The sequence below is a fragment of the Podarcis cretensis genome (assembly GCF_951804945.1).
Source record: "Podarcis cretensis genome assembly, chromosome: 5".
NCBI classification, from domain to species: Eukaryota; Metazoa; Chordata; class Lepidosauria; order Squamata; family Lacertidae; genus Podarcis; species Podarcis cretensis.
In genome coordinates, this window is record NC_137174.1 from 60,473,581 (window position 1) to 60,494,982 (window position 21,402).

Sequence of the window (21,402 nt, forward strand, 5' to 3'; positions counted from 1 at the left end):
GATGTCACGGATGTGCCGGCCAATGAGAGGCGGGCCGGCTGCAAACGTTCTTGGGAGATGTAGTTCACGGTTTGCGATGCAATGCCGCGTTGCACCAGAGGGGCAGAGCTGAGCACTTTCTTCCTCTTGCCTTCAGTGCTAGGTCTGCATGTGCTCCTGTAAATTTGTTTCAGACAGCTTAGCTATATATGATGATAATTATATTAATCTTCTTGTATCTTATAGTGTGGTGGTTTGTTTGATTTTTCTGTTATTTGTTTGTTTGTATGTTTGTTTACTTGTATGTACATCTGTTTTCTCATAAATGTATTTATTTTAAATTAATAAAGATATATATATATATATATATATATATATATATATATATATATATATATATATATATATAAATAGACTGCTTATCTAGGACCTGGGAGACCAGGGTTCAAATTCCCAGTCATCCATGAAGCTCACTTGGGTGGCCTTAGTCACTGTCTCAGCCTAATCTGTCTCGCAGGGTTGTTGTGAGGATAAAATAAGGAGAACCATGTACACCACATTGAGAGCCTTGAAGGAAAGGTAGGCAAGAAAAGCAAATAAAATGGTAAATTGCTTGAGATGCCATGGCAGAAAGGGGGTAAATGTATGAATAACCCTGCACCTGAAGCAGTTAGCCAGGATGGAACCAGGCTGTAACACGTAGCCTTTCAAAAGAAAAAATGTGAAAGAGAAGAATATGAACAAATGGTCCAGGAGACAAAGTGTGTATGTACCATACATGACTTACTCCAAAGAATCCCGGGGACTGTAGTTTGCTAAGGGTGCTGGGAACTGTAGCTCTGTGAGGGGTAAATGACAGTTCCCAGGATTCATTATTCAACATTTCCAGAAAAACTTGCCCAACTGATTCATATAGGCAACACCAAATTGTGGCCATTGTTACTAGTCAAGGTGGTAGTTTATATCACAAATTAACCTTTTTTTTGGGGGGGGTCCATTTGAATTATGGAGAATTTTATAGCCAGTGCTACTAATAAGAGTGACAAGTGGGCTCCTCCAGATGACTTGTTTAGAGAGCATTTATTCTTATTTGCCTGCATAAAAGCTTATGCGGAGGTTCGACTATGCTCTATCTTTATTAATTCTTTGTTCTGATTTGTTGGTGGGGAGGTTATACGGCAATGAACATTCATCCCAATTTGCTTGTGGGTTGTATATGTGTCTTCCTGTTAAACATTCATTCATTCCATGCATGTACTTCCCTGTCACATTTCTAACCACAAAGTGGTTTTGTTGCACATTTTAATTGCACAAACCTAATTTTTGGGTATGTGCTTCAGTCCTTCCCACAAAATATTGACAGTTTGGAGGGGACCTTTGTCAGTCCTGTTTACCAAAGGTGTGGCTTGATAGTCCTGTGACAAAATGCCATCTAAAGTTACTCCTAAAACAGCAAGTGAAAGACAAGGGACAAAGTGTTGGTGGGATCTAGGGTAAATATAATTTAAAAAATGGAAACAAAAGAAGCATATGGATTAAGCCTCTTGAAATATAATCAAGGGCAGCTTTATCCCCATGACAAGAGACTACTGCATGGTGACTGTACTGTATTCATGGTGGCTGCAAGTTAACATTGTTTATCATGTTAATCCTTCCAGTCATGTGGAAAGTTTCTACACCTGTGCCATCTATTCCTGGATGTCAGGCTGAGGCATGGAAACTTTCTATGCAATTCTGAGAATCTATGTGATAAACTGCATTCGACTGTAAGGCCAGAGTGAAGAGAGTAAGTGTTATCTCACAGAAGCCTCCATTCCCAAGACATCATAAAGGTGACTCAGCCATTGGAGTCACTCCAGCACAGAGCTTAGCAGATCTGTTTTTTCCTGCTGCTGCTAATCAATATGCTTGCCATTATGCTGTCTGTGATATGGCTGGCATCTGATCCATGTCATGCTTCTAAAGACCCAGCCCAGATGGATGGAGTATATTATTATTATTATTATTATTATTATTATTATTATTATTATTAATAGAAAGTGGTCAGGTGAAATTGTATGCTTGTTGTAATAACTGCTCACATTTTGCATTGAGAACACTGTTGCGTCATATTTGGGAAACTTTGCATCCACAGAAATTGCATTTTAATTAACTAATCATACCATGTATCTCAGCATTAACTTATGAGAAGAAGGTTGTGCTATCCAAAATGGCAAACGTAGCCAAACTTAGCTTTGGTTCATTCAGGCCATCCCTGTACTGAATTCCTCATTGAGCTGTGTATAGTGTGTAAAAAATATATAAAGTGCAGATACAGAGATAGTCAGTGCAGGCAGCTAGAAAACAATATTGTTGATACTTCCATACTTCCAAACTGGCGAGTAATACCTCTCAAAGCCAAGACAATTGCCAGTTGTTACCACACAATACATAAATACATGTATGCATGCATGCAAAGCTTATTTTTACTCTAGGCATTCTTTCAAAATGCTGGTTGTTAAAATTATAACCCCATAAGTCTCCCATCATGCTCATCAAGTGTATCTGGATGGATATATACATATGTTATGCAGCAGAAGCTGATTTCAGAACAGTTTTAGAGGTCTTTGGCATTCGTTATAATCCCATATTCAAAGGCACCTTAAAATCTTCTTTAGGTATAGTAAAACTGCTTGGAAATGTGTGGAATTAAAAAATAACAACACAACCCCACTGACTTTGTTTGTGTTAACAGGATGAGAAAGTGCAAGGCTTCCTGTTATGCATGTGTGACAGCTGTAGATAAGTGGGGAGGCCCAAACAGGAAATCCGTCTTGCTTCTGCAGCATGACTTGTCTGAAGCTCAGGAACCATCTTAGATTGAAGTATCAATGGCATGATGTGCTGCTGCTGATCGAAACATGGGAGACATAGTGAAGAAGAACTTGGAGGAGGAATCTCCGTTGCCTTTGGAAAATGAGTGTTCCAGGAACATGGGAGAGCTTGTGGAGGTCTCCATCAGTGAAAGGGTTAAGTTTGATGACACAGGCCTATCCATGGTGCTGCAGAACGGCTTGGAGAACCTCCGACTGGAAAACTCTCTCACAGACGTTACCCTGTGTGTGGGCAACATGAAATTCTCATGCCACCGAGTGGTTCTAGCAGCGGCAAGCAATTATTTTAGGTAAGGGAGATATTTAAAATTAAGTATTTTTTCCCCTCTCCTCTCATTTGGATGTTCAATTGCAACCAGAAATAGTTAAGCAGGTAAGATGGGAAATTGACATTTCGCGAGACCTGATTTGAAACCTACCCCAACAGTCTATGAGCTTCCAAAATGTCTATATTTGGTGGCATGTCAGAAGAAGGGTGATAATTACAGCATCCAGAATATTAATTGAGAATGCTAGGTATGTGGGATAGAAAAATTTTGAATATCGGAACAGACATGCAATCGATTACAGTTCCCCGTTTCCCTCCTCCATAACAATCCCAACTATGTCCAGATAATTGTATTGGTAATAATAAAATAAAACATTAATTCAACAGTTGCCCATTAAAAAGCGTTGTTCCATAGGCTCCTTGGTGTTTTAGGTAGTAGGTATGTTATCATTAATGCAGTTGAATGTGTGGAAGCTGAATGATCCTTTCCCCAAAAAACCTGTTTCCATGAGGAGGGCGACATATGGCAAAAGCAATCAATGTGTGGAAAGGCGTGTGCTTCCTATTTTTCTTGGAGTTCTAAAATTAAGAAAGTAATTTGAGAAATGGGAAAAACACATGGAAGGAAGACACTGAAATCCAGCAGGGTCACCTTCTGTAGCGTATGCTAGAAAATGGTGTTCCTTCTGGAAACTGTGAGAAAATATGCCAAATGAATAGTGAGAAACAAAATACTCCACTATCATGTTACTAATTACACTGGAAAATAAAAGAATTTTTTTATCAATCCCTGTCAGTGAGAATTATTGTGACATGGGGATAGATTTTATTATTATTATTTTAATGGTAAAAGAAACATTATTAACTTTTGATGCCAAAAGTTACTCAGTCAGGTCAAGGTGTGACATTTATACTAGCTGGTAGAACAAAAAAAGGGGGGGGGGAATGTTTGGCGTATTTAATTCCAAATGTAATTGGGGCAATTTTAGGCACTTGTTGCTGGCCTCCGTATTTCTACTCAACATAATGCATTTTTTAAAGTAGCTAACGTAGGACTTTATCCACTTTTATCCACTTTATCAATTCACAGAAAACTATCCCTTGCACAGTCACAGAAAACTAACAAAATTATTTTGACACAAGATCTTGCCTTTCTTTTAGCATAAGAGAATGCTTCTGGTATCTTGGATATGAGGTGCCTTACAACCATAATTCAAATCTACTAGTCTCATTTTAATGTCTCATTTTTGGTTACTGTTTGTGGGGAAGGGGTGAAGCGATACTCAGAAATATTAAATGACTAAGCTTGCAATCCTGTGCATGCTTTGGAGGAGTATCATTTAATTCAGCAAGAGTTCCAAGTGAATGTGGATAGACTCAGTCTGTAAATTAATCTTACAATGCTGTAGCTATCTATACTGGTCTTCTGACAGGTGAGTATTTGCCATTCAGCTACTCATAGTTAATGATTCCATAAGAATACATATTTACATCAGATATTTCGAAAACCACATAACGTTCTCCACCATATAATTCCATGGACCATCCCATGTGATTGGCACAACCTTTTATCTTTGGGGAGAGAGGACTTCTGATGATTTATTAAGCCAAAATTTGTACATGTTGTTTTGATGGAATGTGACTTTAATATTTCTCCGCCATGCTTAGAGCGATCCCTCTCCTTGAGAACTAGGCACAATAGCTTTGGTTCAGCTTTATGCAGAAAAGGGGTTGCCTGTGTGAAGTTTATCTGGGCTCCTTTCTGACTGCTTAGCCTTGAAAAAGCCCAAATGTTTCTCTCCTCAAAGAAGGGAAGCAAGATTAATAATACCCTGCTTTAAACCAACAAGTTACACTGAAAAAAACAATTCCAATCAGACAATTGACCAAGAGGTCCTGAAACACACAATTATTCGATACAACAATATTTGAGTGTTAGATGTGAGAAAAGAAATGTCAAGAGAGTGACAATAACTCTAGGATTATGAAATGCTAAAACACAGATATGTATACCTAGTGGAGCAGAGTGATTAAGAACATACATTAGAAACTGGGAGGTTTCCAGTTGAAATCTCAGCACAGCCTTGAACTTCACTGGGTAGCCCCAGACAAGCCACTGTTCCTCACCCTTAGCTCTTATCTGCATTAGGTGGAGTAATAATAATAATAATTAATATCATACAAAGTTATTGTAAGGCTATATGAGGGCAAGATGTGGTGGCTCAATTATTTCTTGATGAGACTGATCATTTAGATCCTTTTCAAATTGGCTTCCATCTCAGATTTGCGACAGACATTCCCTTGTTCACTGTGAGATAGACAAGGGCGTGTATTCCCATTGATTTGTCCTCTCAGTGGTTTTCAATACCATTTACTCTGGTACCCTTCTGAACTATCTGACTATATTGTGGTTCCAGTTCTCATCTTTCTGAAAGACTTCCTAGGAGGACGTTCTGAGAAACTGCTGCTCCACCCTGAACAATGGCTTATGGCAGGCTTCCTCAAACTCGGCCCTCCATATGTTTTGAGACTACAGTTCCCCCATCCCTGACCACTGGTCCTGCTAGCTAGGGATCACGGGAGCTGTAGGCCAAAAACATCTGGAGGGCCGAGTTTGAGGAAGCCTGGCTTATTAGGTACTGAATGGGTTCATCTGGTCCCTTGTGCTGTTTAACATCCCCATGAAACCACTGGATGACGCCCTCCATACATTTCAGTTGAGGTGTCATCAATATGCTGAAGATACCCAGCTGCTCTGTCTTTCATTTCTATCTTTTGATGCTAGGGAGGCTGTGGAGTGGTATTGGTGCTTGTACTTATTTATTTTAAAACATTTATTAGCCACTCATCTCTCAGAGATGGTTCAGCAACATCTGGAGGACCACAGGCTACCTGTCCCTCCTATAACATGCTCTATATGGGGCTGTCTCTGAAACTTCATCAGAAACAAAATACAGCTGCCAAGGTGTTAATGGAGGGTCAAAGGAAAGATAATCTATTCCAGCATCATGCCATATTTATTGATTACAAATTTGTTCCTGGTGTCAGTTCAAAGTATTGATGTTTACAACCCCAATGGCTTAGAAGCAGAACTGTGCCATCCCATGTGAATTTTCCTCTGGTCAATATGTGAGACTCTGATTTATGTCTTCTTGCCATCTGAAGTACGACAGATGAGCACTGAGAAGAGGTTCTTCTTTGTCCTGGCACCAGCATGAGATCCACCTCTGCTTGGCTTTTGGAATAAAAACACATTTATTCCATACTCATTAGCTGATTAGACACTGCATTTTATTTATTTATTTAAATTTTTCAAATCTGAATTATAAGAAGGCACTATAGCCCAATACAGTATGTATACAAACAATATAAAAAACAAATTAATAGCATGTGTTAAAAACAAGAATCTTTTAATAATAACGTTCAGACTTACCATATAAGATGTATTTTAGTGTGTACTGAGCTTGCCATATGTTTTATAGATCAATTTGGTGGTTTTAAAGGATTGCTCTTATGGTTTTGTAGTTAAATTTTTTTATTATTGCTCTGATCTGATATATATTGTTAGCAACTTTCAATATTTTAAAATAGAAAAATAGCATAAACAGACTTTAAAATAAATTACATATGAAGTGTTTGGGGGAGTATTAGTATGTTTGTTTCCAGAATGTATTTCAGAATGACTGGTATTCCAAGAAATTACGTATTTTCCCCTTCAGGGCAATGTTTTGCAACGACTTGAAAGAAAAGTATGAAGAAAAAATAGTAATTAAGGGAGTTGATGCTGAAACAATGCAGATTCTTTTGGATTACACTTACACAAGCAAAGTGCTGATCACTAAGGAAAATGTCCAGAAAGTCCTGGAAGCCGCTAGTCTTTTTCAGGTTAGTGAAGTAAAATATTTACAGCACATAGAAACCATACCAAATTCATGTGAGTACTAGTTTTAGCTCATTGTTTAGTGTGAAAATGGCTAATTGACAGCTGTTGGATTAGTCTTCGGGCAACTTGAATTTTACTATGAAACAATATTTTGCTTTGGGATTTCATTGGCTGCTCTATTTAATGACTAGATCTAATGTTCAGCCTAAGTTCACAAGCAAGGCATGCTGTGTGAATCAAAACGTGCTTACTCAGAAATAAGTCCAAGATCAATTCCCAATTAAGTGTGCAAAGCACTGCAGCCTTAAACTGGTTTTTGCTGTTTAAGGGCTGGCTCTGCCTGCCTGCCTTACCCAGCTCCTTCTTCTTCTTCTTTGGCAATCACTCGTAGCCAAGTAAGATTGTCTTCCATAAACATGGTTTTAACAGTGAGTCTGTAAGTGACCGTGGAGGCCAATTCTGGATCCACACGTCCTTCCACAATGGGGACATTGGTTTCCGGGCAGGAGTTGATCATGGTGAGGGTTTGCCAAGCATGCCTTCCTCTTAGCAAGTTTCTCCCTTTTGTCCTGAGTTTGAGCATCTTCAGAGCCCATGACACCTTTGGTAAAAGCTGTTCTCCAGTTGGATTATCATCTTCCAAAGCAGCTACTCTATTCCGAACTTAATAATGGAAAGCGTACCCAGTTCCACCCCCACCCCCACAGTTGTCAGGAAGGCTGCTTGCTTGCCTATGAGAGAACGGACTGGAGTGCTGTCCTTGTGTCTATCCCGGGTTCTGCATCCCTGGTTCTGCTACTTTGATAATGCTGCTCCTACCCTTAACTAACCATGATGGCTGTGTTCTGCCTTCACAGTGAGAGGCAGCAGAAACCATAATGGACCAATTTGCTCATCCCTACACCTACCCCACTTTAATGGGACTGGCATAATGAGGAGTACCTAAAATGTCTCAAAGTAGCGAGCAAGCTTTTTAATTTTTCAGCTTGATCACAACAATAATAAAAAGTGCTGAAGCACGTGAATTATTTTTAAATGGACCAGCATTCCTTCCAGTTTTTATACCATTAACTTGTCGTTCCAGCCCTGCCTGGCGCCACTCCATGTGTGGCAGATAAAGCTGGCTGTAAATATGATACAAAGGGGAAGTTTATCAAATGGAATAAGTACATCTAATTTTGATTTGAGAGCTTCATGTCTTTAAATGTTTGCCCACATGTAACTTTAAAAAACATGTAACTTTAAAAAACAGGAACCAGTGGTTTATAGGCCAGGTCTGTTATGATAAGTAGCCTAAATGTGTCAACAGGCCATGGCTCTCAGCACAAAACTCTGCTGTAAACACTTCTTTAAAACACACCACCACCATTAAAAATGGTGTTTCAGATTTTTCACTTCCCTCTTTTCCTTTTAACTACTTTTTTTAAAAAAGTCATGCACTACTTTGTACTCCATCAACTCTAAGGTTAGGTGCATATTTTTAAAAAAAGTTATGGAGAAAACTGCTGAACTATTGATATCTGGAAGCACCCTGAGTGCTCAGCCTTTCCTTGAGATTTTTGCGGGGATTTTGGTATGTATAGCGTTACATGCCATTCCCAATCCCTCAGCAGTGCAAGATTCAAGGGAGTTCCAGGTGTACTATCCAGGACCCATGTTTCCTTTGTTATCCAGGGTTAACCAAAGGCAGCATTCTTTCCTGAGTAACAATGAAAACAAATTCACAGTAAACTGAAGTCTGAGATGGGTGCAATTAGAGCTAGTAATCTCTCAAACCATTCCCACCCAGTCAATCTGATCTGCCCTTCACCCTCTTTCAACATTTGATCCAGACCATGTGCATGGTATGTTGATGCAAAAACCTCTTATACCACCATCATCATTTTGTGTGTATGCTGCCTTTCCATAGTTAAAACTATGCTCAAAGCAGCTTACAACATAAAAATATTTACTTAAATTACAAACATAAAGGTAAAGGTAAAGGGACCCCCGACCATTAGGTCCAGTTGCGGACAACTCTGGGATTGCGGTGCTCATCTCGCTTTACTGGCCGAGGGAGCCGGCGTACAGCTTCTGGGTCATGTGGCCAGCACGACTAAGCCACTTCTGGCGAACCAGAGCAGCACACGGAAACGCCATTTACCTTCCCGCTGGAGCTGTACCTATTTATCTACTTGCACTTTGACGTGCTTTCGAACTGCTAGGTTGGCAGGAGCAGGGACCGAGCAACGGGAGCTTGCCCCGTTGCGGGGATTTGAACTGCCGACCTTCCAATCAGCAAGCCCTAGGCTCTGTGGTTTAGACCACAGCCAACAATAAATAAGCACATCAAAAAGTACACAACCAAATTGATCAATCTGCATATAAATCATAATAAGATCTAAAAATATAGATACAAAAAATAATATCAATAACAGTAACAAAACTCCCTAAACAATATGGCCAGGTAGAAAAAGGCCAGCAATGCAGGGAGCAAGTCTTCCAGGACTCACAGTCAAGATGGTGTCTGGACACTTCAGGAGCCTCACCTTTTGTACAGGCTCTTACACTCTCCAAATGATTGTGCAAATAGGCCCTGTGACATCAGTTTTGCCTACCTGACACTGTTTATCTTCCCACTCATCACGGAATTCCTTTCTCCTCTGGAATCCCCACTTACCACATCCCAGCATTTTGAAGGTTTATTATACAGATGAGCAGCATCAAGCTCAGTGAAGCATAAGAAGCCCATTGCTGGGTCAGACCAAAGGCCCATCTAGTCCAGGATCCTGTTCCCACAGTGACCAATCAGATGCCTAAGGGGAGACTGCAAGCTGAGTGCAACAGCACTGTCCCTGCTTTTGGTTCCCAGAAACTGGCATTCAGAGGCAAATTGCCTTCACCAGCAATGCATACTAAACATGGCATTTACACATTTTACATCAGGGACATTGCTTCCTCACATTCTTAAGATTTGTTAAGAGCAGTAAAATAAACGAACGAGCACAGGAGGGCATGTCTGCATAGTAACTTAATGTGCTTCCTTTTCTGCTTGTAGTTTTTGCGAATGGTAGAAGCTTGCTCCAATTTTCTCAATGAAGCTCTTCATCCAGAAAACTGTGTTGGGATTCTGAGACTGGCTGATGCTCATTCACTTGATAAACTGAAGCAGCAGGTCAAGGGGTATATTATCCAGAATTTTTCCCAAGTACTGAATTACGACGAGTTCTTAGAACTGCCTGTGGATGTCCTATATAGTATGCTCAAGAGTGATGAACTCTGTGTCACTGACGAAGCTCAAGTGTTTGAAATGGTTATGAACTGGGTGCATTACAAAATAGCAGAAAGACTTCCTCTCCTTCCTTACATCCTTGAGGGTGTCAGACTACCCCTTCTGGACCCTTGGTATTTTGTAGAGACTGTAGAAGCTGAGCCACTGATCCGACAGTGCCCTGATGTCTTTCCTCTGCTTCAAGAAGCCAGAATGTACCATCTATCAGGAAACGAGGTGAGTTAAATGTTGATTGTATTAAGAAAAAGTTCAGACTAGTGATTCAATGAGCTGCTTGAACTATCTATAGGTACTCTGCAGTGAGCTTTCTGTGGTGTTCCTGCTTGTGGCAGTGTCATCCTGCCTTTTGGGAATGCTAACTTCCTAACATCCATCTCTATGGTAACATTTTCAAGAAGGTAGCCATGTTAATCTCTTCCAGAAAAGACAACATATAGTTTTGTGGCACCATAAAGACTAACAGATATACAGTACAGTGATTCAGTTACTTACATCTTTTGCCCCCGTAACCATGAACATACATACACTGTTCTTACACACAGAGCCAGTGTGGTGTAGTGGTTAAGAGCAGTGAACTCGTAATCTGGTGAACCGGGTTCGCATCTCCGCTCCTCCACATGCAGCTGCTGGGTGACCTTGGGCTAGTCACACTTCTCTGAAGTCTGTCCGCCTCACTCACCTCACAGAGTGTTTGTTGTGGGGGAGGAAGGGAAAGGAGATTGTCAGCCGCTTTGAGACTCCTTAGGGTAGTGATAAAGCGGGATATCAAATCCAAACTCTTCTTCTTCTTCTTTCTGTGGTGAAGTCCATGAAAGCTTCTGCCCTAATAAATGAGACTTTGAGGTGGTGCTACAAGATTCCCCCACCTGTGACTATTTTTCAGGTATGAGTGTCAATGTATGGGAGTTGGACAGCTGCCATACTTTCCCTCTGAACACCTTATCAGTATATATTTGGAAGGAGGAAGAAGCCTAACGTTTGTAATGCAGATTCACAAGCTTTTGTCGTGGGAAGTTAAGTTCAGGATGCTTTATGGTGGGAGTTGGACTGTAAATAGTGAATATTCTTTCAAGCAAGAAAGAAGTCTGCATAAAAAGAAAGAGAAATTCACACCCCTTTGTACTTATATAGTACTAAATAAGTAAGTAAGTAAATAAATAAATAAATACTAGTTTTATATTACACTGATACTGATAAATTTATTGATCTAGTATTAGTAACAACTTATACTAGGAATGGTGAACCTGTGGCCTTTCAGATGTTGTTCTAACTACAATCTCCATCATCCTTAACCATTGGCCACGTTGTTCGGTGCTGATGGGAGCTGAAGTCCAACAACTTCTGGAGGGCCACAGGTTCCTGACCTCAGTCACCAGTTCAGGTCTTCTACGGCCTCATAAACAAAGAAGAAATAGAACTGGGTGGCATCAGCATATCAATGGTATTTCACAGCACAGATTTGAATAACTTCCCTCCAGTGGTATCGCATAGAAGTTATAAAGCAGGGAGGACAGGATGAGGAGACCTGTGGAACACCATAGCCACCCTGGGCTTCTTTGGAAGGAAGGCTGGGATGCAAATTGAATAGGTAGAGCAAGGCGAGATGCAGAGCAATAGTTTCCCAGGATAACTTTCAGGAAAAGATCTTCCATGTAAGACTAGAGCCATCAAAATGGTGGTTATCCAACTTCCATCTGTCAGTATGAATGCCATCGAGAGGTCCAGGAGAATTAACAGGGTTGTACTTCCCCTGTTACTCCCTCAGCACAAGGTGAGGCAATCAAGGCCATTTCAGTGGCAATTCATACCTGATTCCAGATTGAAATGGGTCTAATTCAGGAGCAGCTGTTTAGACTTTGATGGACTTCAGCTCCATCCTACATGGCCAATTGTCAGGGTTGGTGAATGCTGGAGAGTCACATTTTCTCCATCTCTGATATAAATAGTCAGTGTTATTCAAGAATATTGAAGCTGTATGGTCACAATTTGCTCAATCGTTAGGGGAAAAGGTGGAGGTTTTTTTTATATATATGTTAGACTGTTTATTTCATGAATTTCATAGAGCTAGGCATGTGTGTCTTATGAAGAATATTTTTAAATAGGGAACAACCATAATAATAATAATAATAATAATAATAATAATAATAATTTATCATTTATACCCCGCCCATCTGGCCGAGCCTCCCCAGCCACTCTGGGCGGCTCCCAATCAGTGTTAAAAACAGTACAGCATTACATATTAAAAACTTCCCTGAACAGGGCTGCCTTAAGATGTCTTCTGAATGTCAGGTAATTCTTTATCTCTTTGACATCTGATGGGAGGGCGTTCCACAGGGCGGGCGCCACTACCAAGAAGGCCCTCTGTCTGGTTCCCTGTAGCCTCACTTCTCGCAATGAGGGAACCGCCAGAAGGCCCTCGGCGCTGGATCTTAGTGTCCGGGCTGAACGATGGGGGTGGAGATGCTCCTTCAGGTATACAGGACCGAGGCCGTTTAGGGCTTTAAAGGTCAGCACCAACACTTTGAATCGTGCTCGGAAACGTACTGGGAGCCAGTGCAGATCTCTCAGAACCGGTGTTATGTGGTCCCGGCGGCCACTCCCAGTCACCAGTCTAGCTGCCGCATTCTGGATTAATTGCAGTTTCCGGGTCACCTTCAAAGGTAGCCCCACGTAGAGCGCGTTGCAGTAGTCCAAGCGTGAGATAACCAGAGCATGCACCACTCTGGCGAGACAGTCTGCGGGGAGGTAGGGTCTTAGCCTGCGTACCAGGTGGAGCTGGTAGACAGCTGCCCTGGACACAGAGTTAACCTGCGCCTCCATGGACAGCTGTGAGTCCAAAATGACTCCCAGGCTGCGCACCTGGTCCTTCAGGGGCACAGTTACCCCATTCAGGACCAGGGAATCCTCCACACCTGCCCGCCTCCTGTCCCCCAAAAACAGTACTTCTGTCTTGTCAGGATTCAACCTCAATCTGTTAGCCGCCATCCAACCTCCAACCGCCTCCAGGCACTCACACAGGACCTTCACTGGTTCTGATTTAAAGGAGAGGTAGAGCTGGGTGTCATCTGCATACTGATGAACACCCAGTCCAAACCCCCTGATGATCTCTCCCAGCGGCTTCATATAGATGTTAAAAAGCATGGGGGAGAGGACGGAACCCTGAGGTACCCCACAAGTGAGGGCCCAAGGGTCTGAACACTCATCCCCCCCCCACCACTTTCTGAACACGGCCCAGGAGGAAGGAGCGAAACCACTGTATAACAGTGCCCCCAGCTCCCAGCCCCTCTAGACGGTCCAGAAGGATGTTATGGTCGATGGTGTCAAAGGCCGCTGAGAGATCCAGCAGAACTAGGAAACAGCTCTCACCTTTGTCCCTAGCCCGCCGGAGATCATCAACCAGCGCGACCAAGGCAGTTTCAGTCCCATGGTGAGGCCTGAATCCCGATTGGAAGGGATCCAAATGGTCTGTTTCCTCCAGGCGTGCTTGGAGTTGTTCAGCAACCACCCGCTCAATCACCTTGCCCAAGAATGGCAGATTTGAGGCTGGGCGATAGTTGGCCAAATTGGCCGGGTCTAAAGATGTTTTTTTAAGAAGCGGTTTAATGACCGCCTCTTTCAGCGGGTCTGGGAAAGCTCCCTCACAGAGGGAAGCATTCACCACCCCGCAAAGCCCATCGCCCAGCCCTTCCCGGCTCGCTTTTATCAGCCAGGATGGGCAAGGATCAAGGAGACAGGTGGTCGGTTTCACTCGTCCAAGCAGCCTGTCCACATCCTCGGAGGTAACAGATTGGAATTGATCCCATATAACAGGACCAGACAGAACTCTAGCACTCTCCCGCCCTGGCCCTGCTCCCACTGTGGAGTCTACCTCCTTCTGAATCTGAGCGATTTTATCTGCAAAAAACTTTGCAAAAGCATTGCAGGAGATCTTGGGGTCCCTACCAGGCCCCGGTGGTACAGGTTGTTCCGATAAACTGCGAACCACCTGAAAAAGTCTCCTGCTGCTGTTTTCTGCAGATGCAATGGAGGTGGCGAAGAAGGCCCTCTTCGCCATCGCCATCGCCACTTGGTAGGCTCGACGTTGAGCTCTAACCCGTGTCCGGTCTGATTCAGAATGAGTTTTCCGCCACCGGCGCTCTAGCCGTCTCAACGATTGTTTCATCACCCTCAGCTCCGGGGAAAACCACGGGGCTGTCCGGGCTCCATGCAATCGGAGAGGGCGCTTCGGAGCCAGACAGTCAATAGCCCTGGTTAACTCCGCATTCCAGCGTGCCACCAGGGAATCAGCTGAAAGGCCATCAACTTGGGATAAAGCATCCCCTACCACTCTCTGGAAGCCAATTGGATCCATTAAGTGGCGGGGGCGGACCATCCGAATCGGTCCCACCTCCCTGCGGAGGGGAAGGGTTGCGGAGAAGTCCAGTTGCACCAGGAAGTGATCTGACCATGGCACTTCTTTTGTTTCGCTTTTAGTTAATGTCAGATCACCAACATCCGTAGAGGTAAACACCAAGTCTAAGGCATGTCCGTGGCTATGAGTTGGGCCAGACTTATTCAGGGACAGCCCCATGGAGGCCATGCTTTCCACGAAGTCCCGAGCGGCCCCTTGTAAGGTCGTGTCGGCATGGATGTTAAAATCCCCCAGGACAACCAAGCTAGGTGTCTCCAGGAGCATATCCGCCACGACCTGAAGCAGCTCGGGCAGGGAATCCTTGGTGCAGCGGGGAGGTCGGTACACCAGTAGGAATCCTGTACTGCCCCTATTGCCCAACTTCCAGAACATGCACTCAGAAAACTGGGTCTTCCCAATAGGACGCCTGGTGCAGACTAATGACTTCCTAAAAATCACTGCAACCCCCCCTCCCCGCCCACATGACCTGGGTTGCTGTGCGTAAGAGAAACCTGGTGGGCAGGCAGCGGCAAGGACAGGCCCATCTGCCTCATCCAACCAGGTCTCTGTCACACATGCCAGGTCAAATCCTCCATCCACAATCAGGTCGTGGATGGCAGTGGTTTTATTCATCATTGACCTGGCATTGCACAGCAACACTTTCAGGTCATGTGGGTTTCCCTTGCTGATTACTGTATCCTTCCGGTCAGGACCAGACCTGGAGGCAGGGATAGTCCTCAAACAACGACTAAACCTGCCTCCTCGGTAATGACATGGTCTGGTCTTAGCATAACTCCTCCTCCTGCCCGTGATCACTGAGATCGGGTGTCCCAATACATCTCCCCCTGTGGAACCTGCCCCACCCAATCTATTGGCTGAGGCCCACTCCCAGGCAGCCATGACCCTTCCCCTTAAAAGGCAAAATACAAACTATATAATAATTTAACAGAATAATAATAATAATAAAACAAAACAGAACAAAACAAAACAAAGCAAGGAACAATAATGCTGACTCAGTGCTTATCCCACCCCAAGCAAAAATAAAATAATGAAATAATATAATATTATAAAAAACAACAACCACCATTTAAAGTGCTGCAAATTAAAAGCGATTAAAACATTTAAAACTACTTTGTCCATTGCTGCCGGTAGCTGCTTAGGCCTCTAAACTGTAGTGGTAGTGCAGGCCCCGCCCCCTAGGCCGGATGGAGTTGGCAAGAGAGGGAGCGGTCCTCCCAACACTCACGCAAGCAGCAGCAGCAGCAGCAGCAGCCGTGTCCCGGAAGCCTCTCTCAGGCCTCTTATGCTGTGGGTGCGAGTGCAGGCCCCGCCCCCTAGGCCGGATGGAGTTGGCAGGAGAGGGAGCGGTCCTCCCAACACTCACGCAAGCAGCAGCAGCAGCAGCAGCATTAAATGCATGCAAACAACTCTTAAAATCATGCCCTCTAGATCTTTTGGAATAATCTGTGAAACGTTTACTACAATATATTGTATACACCAGTACACTGATCGGGATAAGTTCTGTAACTTGCAGTTATATGAGTTTTATTGTGTGCTGTTTTTCTAATAAAAAAAAAATTAAAAAATGAGCACAGCTTGCATTCAGAAGGTGGGTAGACAGTCTTGAAGGTGTCTGGAGCTTGGTATGTTCCTAGGGGAATTATTTACTGGGAGTGAAGGGGGGCTTTTGTTAAAATGTTAAAAAATAAAGATCTCTTCAGCTCTTTGCTTTCATTTAGATCATTTCTGAAAGAACAAAGCCGAGAATGCATGAATTCCAGTCAGAGGTCTTCATGATCATAGGTGGCTGCACAAAGGATGAAAAGTTTGTAGCTGAAGTCACCTGCCTTGATCCTTTGAGGCGCAGTCGTTTGGAAGTGGCAAAACTGCCCAACACAGAACAAGAAACCGAGTGTGAGAATAAAAAATGGGTGGAGTTTGCTTGTGCCACATTAAAAAATGAAGTCTACATATCAGGTAAGGAAGAAGAAGAAGAGAAGAGTTTGGATTTGATATCCCGCCTTTCACTCCCTTTAAGGAGTCTCAAAGCGGCTAACATTCTACTTTCCCTTCCTCACAACAAACACTCTGTGAGGTGAGTGGGGCTGAGAGACTTCAGAGAAGTGTGACTAGCCCAAGGTCACCCAGTAGCTGCATGTGGAGGAGTGGAGACTTGAACCTGGTTCCCCAGATTATGAGACTACCACTCTTAACCACTACACCACACTGGCTCTCAGATCATAATGCCCATGGAAATAAATGAGGGAGGAAAAATAGTTACAGCACAATACTCTTAATCTCAGGGTCCTGGGTTTTAGCTCCACATGGGACAAAAGATTCCTGCACTGCAGGAGGTTGGACCAGATGATCCTTGTGATCCCTTCCAACTTTATAATTCTATGATTCTATGACCTGAGACTATTAAACATTAGGTTTAAGTAACAATGTTCATAGTTCTTTCAGGAGTTGGACTATTGCCAAACTATAAGTTTGCGGTCAAATTGAAGTTATCCTACAATGCTTTTGTTGTGGAAGTTTTGCCCTCATTTTTTAAAAAAAGAATTGAGCTGGCTCTTGGAGAATATTGCTATATGTATTTAGAAATCAAAAATCTAGGAACAAATTCTGGAAGTTTGGTTCTAATTTGGTATCTTACATTCATCACAGGAGGGAAAGAAACACAACACGAAGTTTGGAAATATAATTCATCCATCAACAAATGGATCCAAATTGAATATTTGAACGTTGGAAGATGGAGACACAAAATGGCCGTATTGGGTGGCAAGGTGTATGTCATTGGTGGTTACGACGGTATACAAAGAATCAACAGTGTGGAGACATATGATTCTTTTCACAACTGTTGGTCAGAGGTAGAGTACAGATGTGCTTTTGGTATTGATGAAACAGGAAACAGACTAAAATAACGACTTTCTACTCTCAGATGTTGGTTAATAGACAAATGGTGTTTTCACACCAAAAATGTGTGGGTTTTTTTGTTTTTGTTTTTTGCATTTCCTGCATCTATAATGCAAATGTAAGATTATCTAGAAGATAAATTTAGAATGGCGTTTTCTTTTTACCCAATCAACCACCATACATGGATGTACATTATGCAAAACAAAGGTGGCAATTCTAGACATGAAAGGTCGGCGGTTCGAATCCCTGCGGCGGGGTGCGCTCCCGCTTCTCGGTCCCAGCGCCTGCCAACCTAGCAGTTCGAAAGCACCTCCGGGTGCAAGTAGATAAATAGGGACCACTTACCAGCGGGAAGGTAAACGGCGTTTCCGTGTGCGGCTCTGGCTCTGGCTCTGGCTCTGGCCAGAGCAGCGATGTCACGCTGGCCACGTGACCCGGAAGTGTCTCCGGACAGCGCTGGCCCCTGGCCTCTTAAGTGAGATGGGCGCACAACCCCAGAGTCTGTCAAGACTGGCCTGTACGGGCAGGGGTACCTTTACCTTTACCTTTAAGTTCCTTTGAATGCCATAATTGTGTCAGTCGTACACTCGTCGTCACTTGTCCCCAACTCATTTCTCTCCTCTTTATTTTTTTTTAAAAAAAGAGAATTAATATACATGAGCATGAAGTCCTGATGAATCTTCAGCACGTTCCTCAGTTCTGTTATTTTGCATTATTATAGGCAGCTCCTCTCATGGTCAACGTCAGTTCATTTGGGGCCGCCAGTTACAAGAAGAAGCTCTATGTGATTGGAGGAGGACCCAATGGGAAGCTGGCCACGGACAAAACACAATGTTATGACCCAGCAACAAACAACTGGAGCTTAAAATCACCTATGCCTGTTGAGGCAAAATGTGTCAATGCCACCAGTTTCCACGACCACATCTATGTTGTGGGTAGGTACAGCTGGAACACTTTTTCTAGAATTCCAGTTGAAGGACAAGAAGGCAATGCAGCCAAACTCTGGTCCCTCTGCATCGTGAATCACCACTTGGCGGAATGGGGATAGTTTTGAATTCCATGTTGAGATATTTTTTAATGGGTTGTGCATGCACACAGAGAAGTGCAAATTGTGGGATGGGTTTTAATGGTTTTGGCTGACTGGTTGGCATCCATCTGTCTTGGGAGACAATGGAAGAATGCACCTTTGGTGGCGAAGTCAAACGGTTGGAGAGTTACAGCACTGGTAGGAGAGGGTATATTAATTGTGATTTATCCCTCTGGGCGCCCACATGTGTGGGTTGAAAGCATAGGAATTAGGCTATAAAATCTTGTTTGACCAAGTCCAAAAGTAAACTGGCTTCCCCTTTCTACCCACTTGACAAAGAATCGGGCAACAAATGGGGAAGTCAGTTTAAAAATAAGATTTACTTTCTTTATAATCATGCATTGTTTCACAGCTACAGTAGCAGTAAAAAACAATGCAGGCAAAATACTTCTATTCATAGGATTCCATTTCATGTCTCCTTTGCAGAGTCTCCCCAGTGCGAGGAGGCAGCTTCCAGTTCAATGGAAAGCTGAAATGCAATGCAGGATCCCCAGTGCCCCTTTGAAGTTTCATACTGATATGCTGTGCCATGGGGGGTGGGGTGGGTGTGGTCACAGTTCCCATTGATGAGAACAACCAGCCTGGTGGCTTTCAGATGTCTTGGGCTACAATTCCCACCAGCCTCAGTGAGCATGGGCTTCTGGAAAATGTAGTCCAAACCAACTGGAAGGCACCCGGTTGATGAATTAAAGTCTTTGGCTGTCTGTCTTTTCGAAATATAGTGGTACTCAGGTTACAGACGCTTCAGGTTACAGACACTTCAGGTTACAGACTCTGCTAACCCAGAAATATTACCTCAGGTTAAGAACTTTGCTTCAGGATGAGGACAGACATTGTGCAGTGGCAGCGGGGGGGCCCATTAGCTAAAGTGGTACCTCAGATTAAGAACAGTTTCAGGTTACGAACGGACCTCTGGAACGAATTAAGTTCTTAACCCAGGGTACCACTGTAAGTGTCCTGTCCTCTCTTTGTCTTGTGGGTTGAGGAAACCTGACACTTAACATTTTGAGCTGAAGCCTAGAATGTATTTAAAAAGAAACAAATTTCCCCAGAAGGAATCCTTTGCTCTCTCCCCACTTCAGGTGGAGCTATGAGGGCAGTCTATTCTTACAGCCCACTCACAGACACCTGGTGCCTGGCCACCCAGTTAAGCCACGAACGAGCAAGTTGTGGGATTGCTCCTTGCAACAACAAGCTGTTCATCACCGGAGGACGAGACGAGAAGAACGACGTCATTGCCACTGTGCTGTGTTGGGATGCTGAGACCCAGAAACTGACGGAAGAATGCGTCCTTCCCCGCGGAGTCTCCCATCACGGAAGTGTCACTCTCCGGAAGTCCTATACATACATCCGCAAGGTAGTGCCTGGAGCAGTCTCAGTCTGACATTGCAGGGATACTCAGGAGAAGGAAAGAAGAAGTTGTCATGAAATACCTCATTCCCCCAGGTTTTTATATAGGATGATCAGGATGAAACCACTAGGCTGTCACAGCTTTTCAAGAAACATGTATTTTTGCTCAGTTTCCTGCCGCATAGCATGTGCCTTAAATTAACATCATATCCAGAAGGACCGGGCTATTTGTGGACTTGTAAGCCAATGAGACATTCAACGATATGAGATCCCCCTATAATTAGCAATGCTGAGCTCTGTGAGTTGCAATTAGTATTATTAATATTTTTGTAGGTGCCACTTTGGATATTATTATTTTATTTTTTTTAAAAAAATCTTATTACTTGCATCGAAAGATGGGATAGAAATGTTTTAAATAAATAAAGTAAATACTCTGATCTGAAGTCATTTTTGCTATGTTGCAGGCAGCCTGAATATTTGCAATCATTGTTGGCATAAGCCATAAGCAATATATAGCTTCCATTTATTTGCCAAACCATTCCTCCTCACCTTTCTTTTTCTATAAACAAAACAAAGTACTTCATTTAATCCATTGCTTTTGGATTACTCTTTCCTTGCATTCATGTACAAACAGAATTTGTTTTCCCTAAGTTCCATCTGTGGCCCAGTAGGTGGCGCTGCTACACTATTTTTAAAGAAATCTTTAATTTCCAGGAACAAAGGTACAAAACAATCCCTTGAATAAGGAAAAAATGCTTGATGTTGCAACATGATTTCCAGGAAAATTGTATGTTATGATGTTAAAGAATAAGCTAAGCATGGCTATTAATTTCTCATAATATAATTATACATCTCTGCCTTAAACTGAGTCAGATGTAGTATTATCTGCAATGACTGGCAGTGGCTCTCCAGGGTTTCAGCCAAGAGGCCTTCCCAGCCCTGCCTGGAGATGCTGGGGCTTGAACCCGGGACCTTCTGCATGCAAAGCAAATACTACCACTGAGCTATGAGGTGTGTGCACCTACACACCATGGGGGCTCTTTTTTATATTGTTGCACACCACTCCCAATCTCTGAGCGGTGCAAGATTCCAGGGTTTCTGTTTCCTTTTGGGAATGAGGCACAGTGGAGACTGTGGTGTCTTTATGATACATGGTTTATATATATATACAGCCTGAATCTACAATGGAGGGGTTCACATCTTTACCACCCCAAAAGGGTCATTTCTCCTATAGCCACAACCAGAGATTCAAACAGAAATCAACCATCATGCACTGACTCTCTCTCCAGCTTGCCACTTTTACAACCTTTTCCCCTCTAGGTTACACCACAGCCAACCCTAAAAGACTTGAATTCAAACCCTTGCTTTGTCTTTTAACTAACTCT

The 21,402-nt window shown here is 43.1% G+C and overlaps 1 protein-coding gene across 3 annotated transcripts; it reads left to right on the forward strand.

Annotated features, from left to right (window-relative positions):
• The first annotated feature begins 37 nt into the window (after nucleotides 1-37).
• On the forward strand, nucleotides 38-20,454 carry KLHL6 (kelch like family member 6). Of its 3 annotated transcripts, XM_079978681.1 has the most exons (9): nucleotides 416-558; nucleotides 1,638-1,765; nucleotides 2,714-3,142; nucleotides 6,840-7,005; nucleotides 10,041-10,490; nucleotides 16,404-16,641; nucleotides 17,332-17,534; nucleotides 18,302-18,515; nucleotides 19,750-20,454. In XM_079978681.1, the coding sequence occupies exons 3-9, from the start codon at nucleotides 2,880-2,882 to the stop codon at nucleotides 20,049-20,051; spliced, it is 1,836 nt and encodes a 611-aa protein (XP_079834807.1). In that variant the 5' UTR covers nucleotides 416-558; nucleotides 1,638-1,765; nucleotides 2,714-2,879; the 3' UTR covers nucleotides 20,052-20,454. The 3 variants fall into 3 exon arrangements, with proteins under 3 accessions (XP_079834808.1, XP_079834807.1, XP_079834806.1); XM_079978682.1 differs by lacking the exons at nucleotides 416-558; nucleotides 1,638-1,765 and adding an exon at nucleotides 38-142; XM_079978680.1 differs by lacking the exon at nucleotides 1,638-1,765.
• The last annotated feature ends 948 nt before the right edge of the window (nucleotides 20,455-21,402 follow it).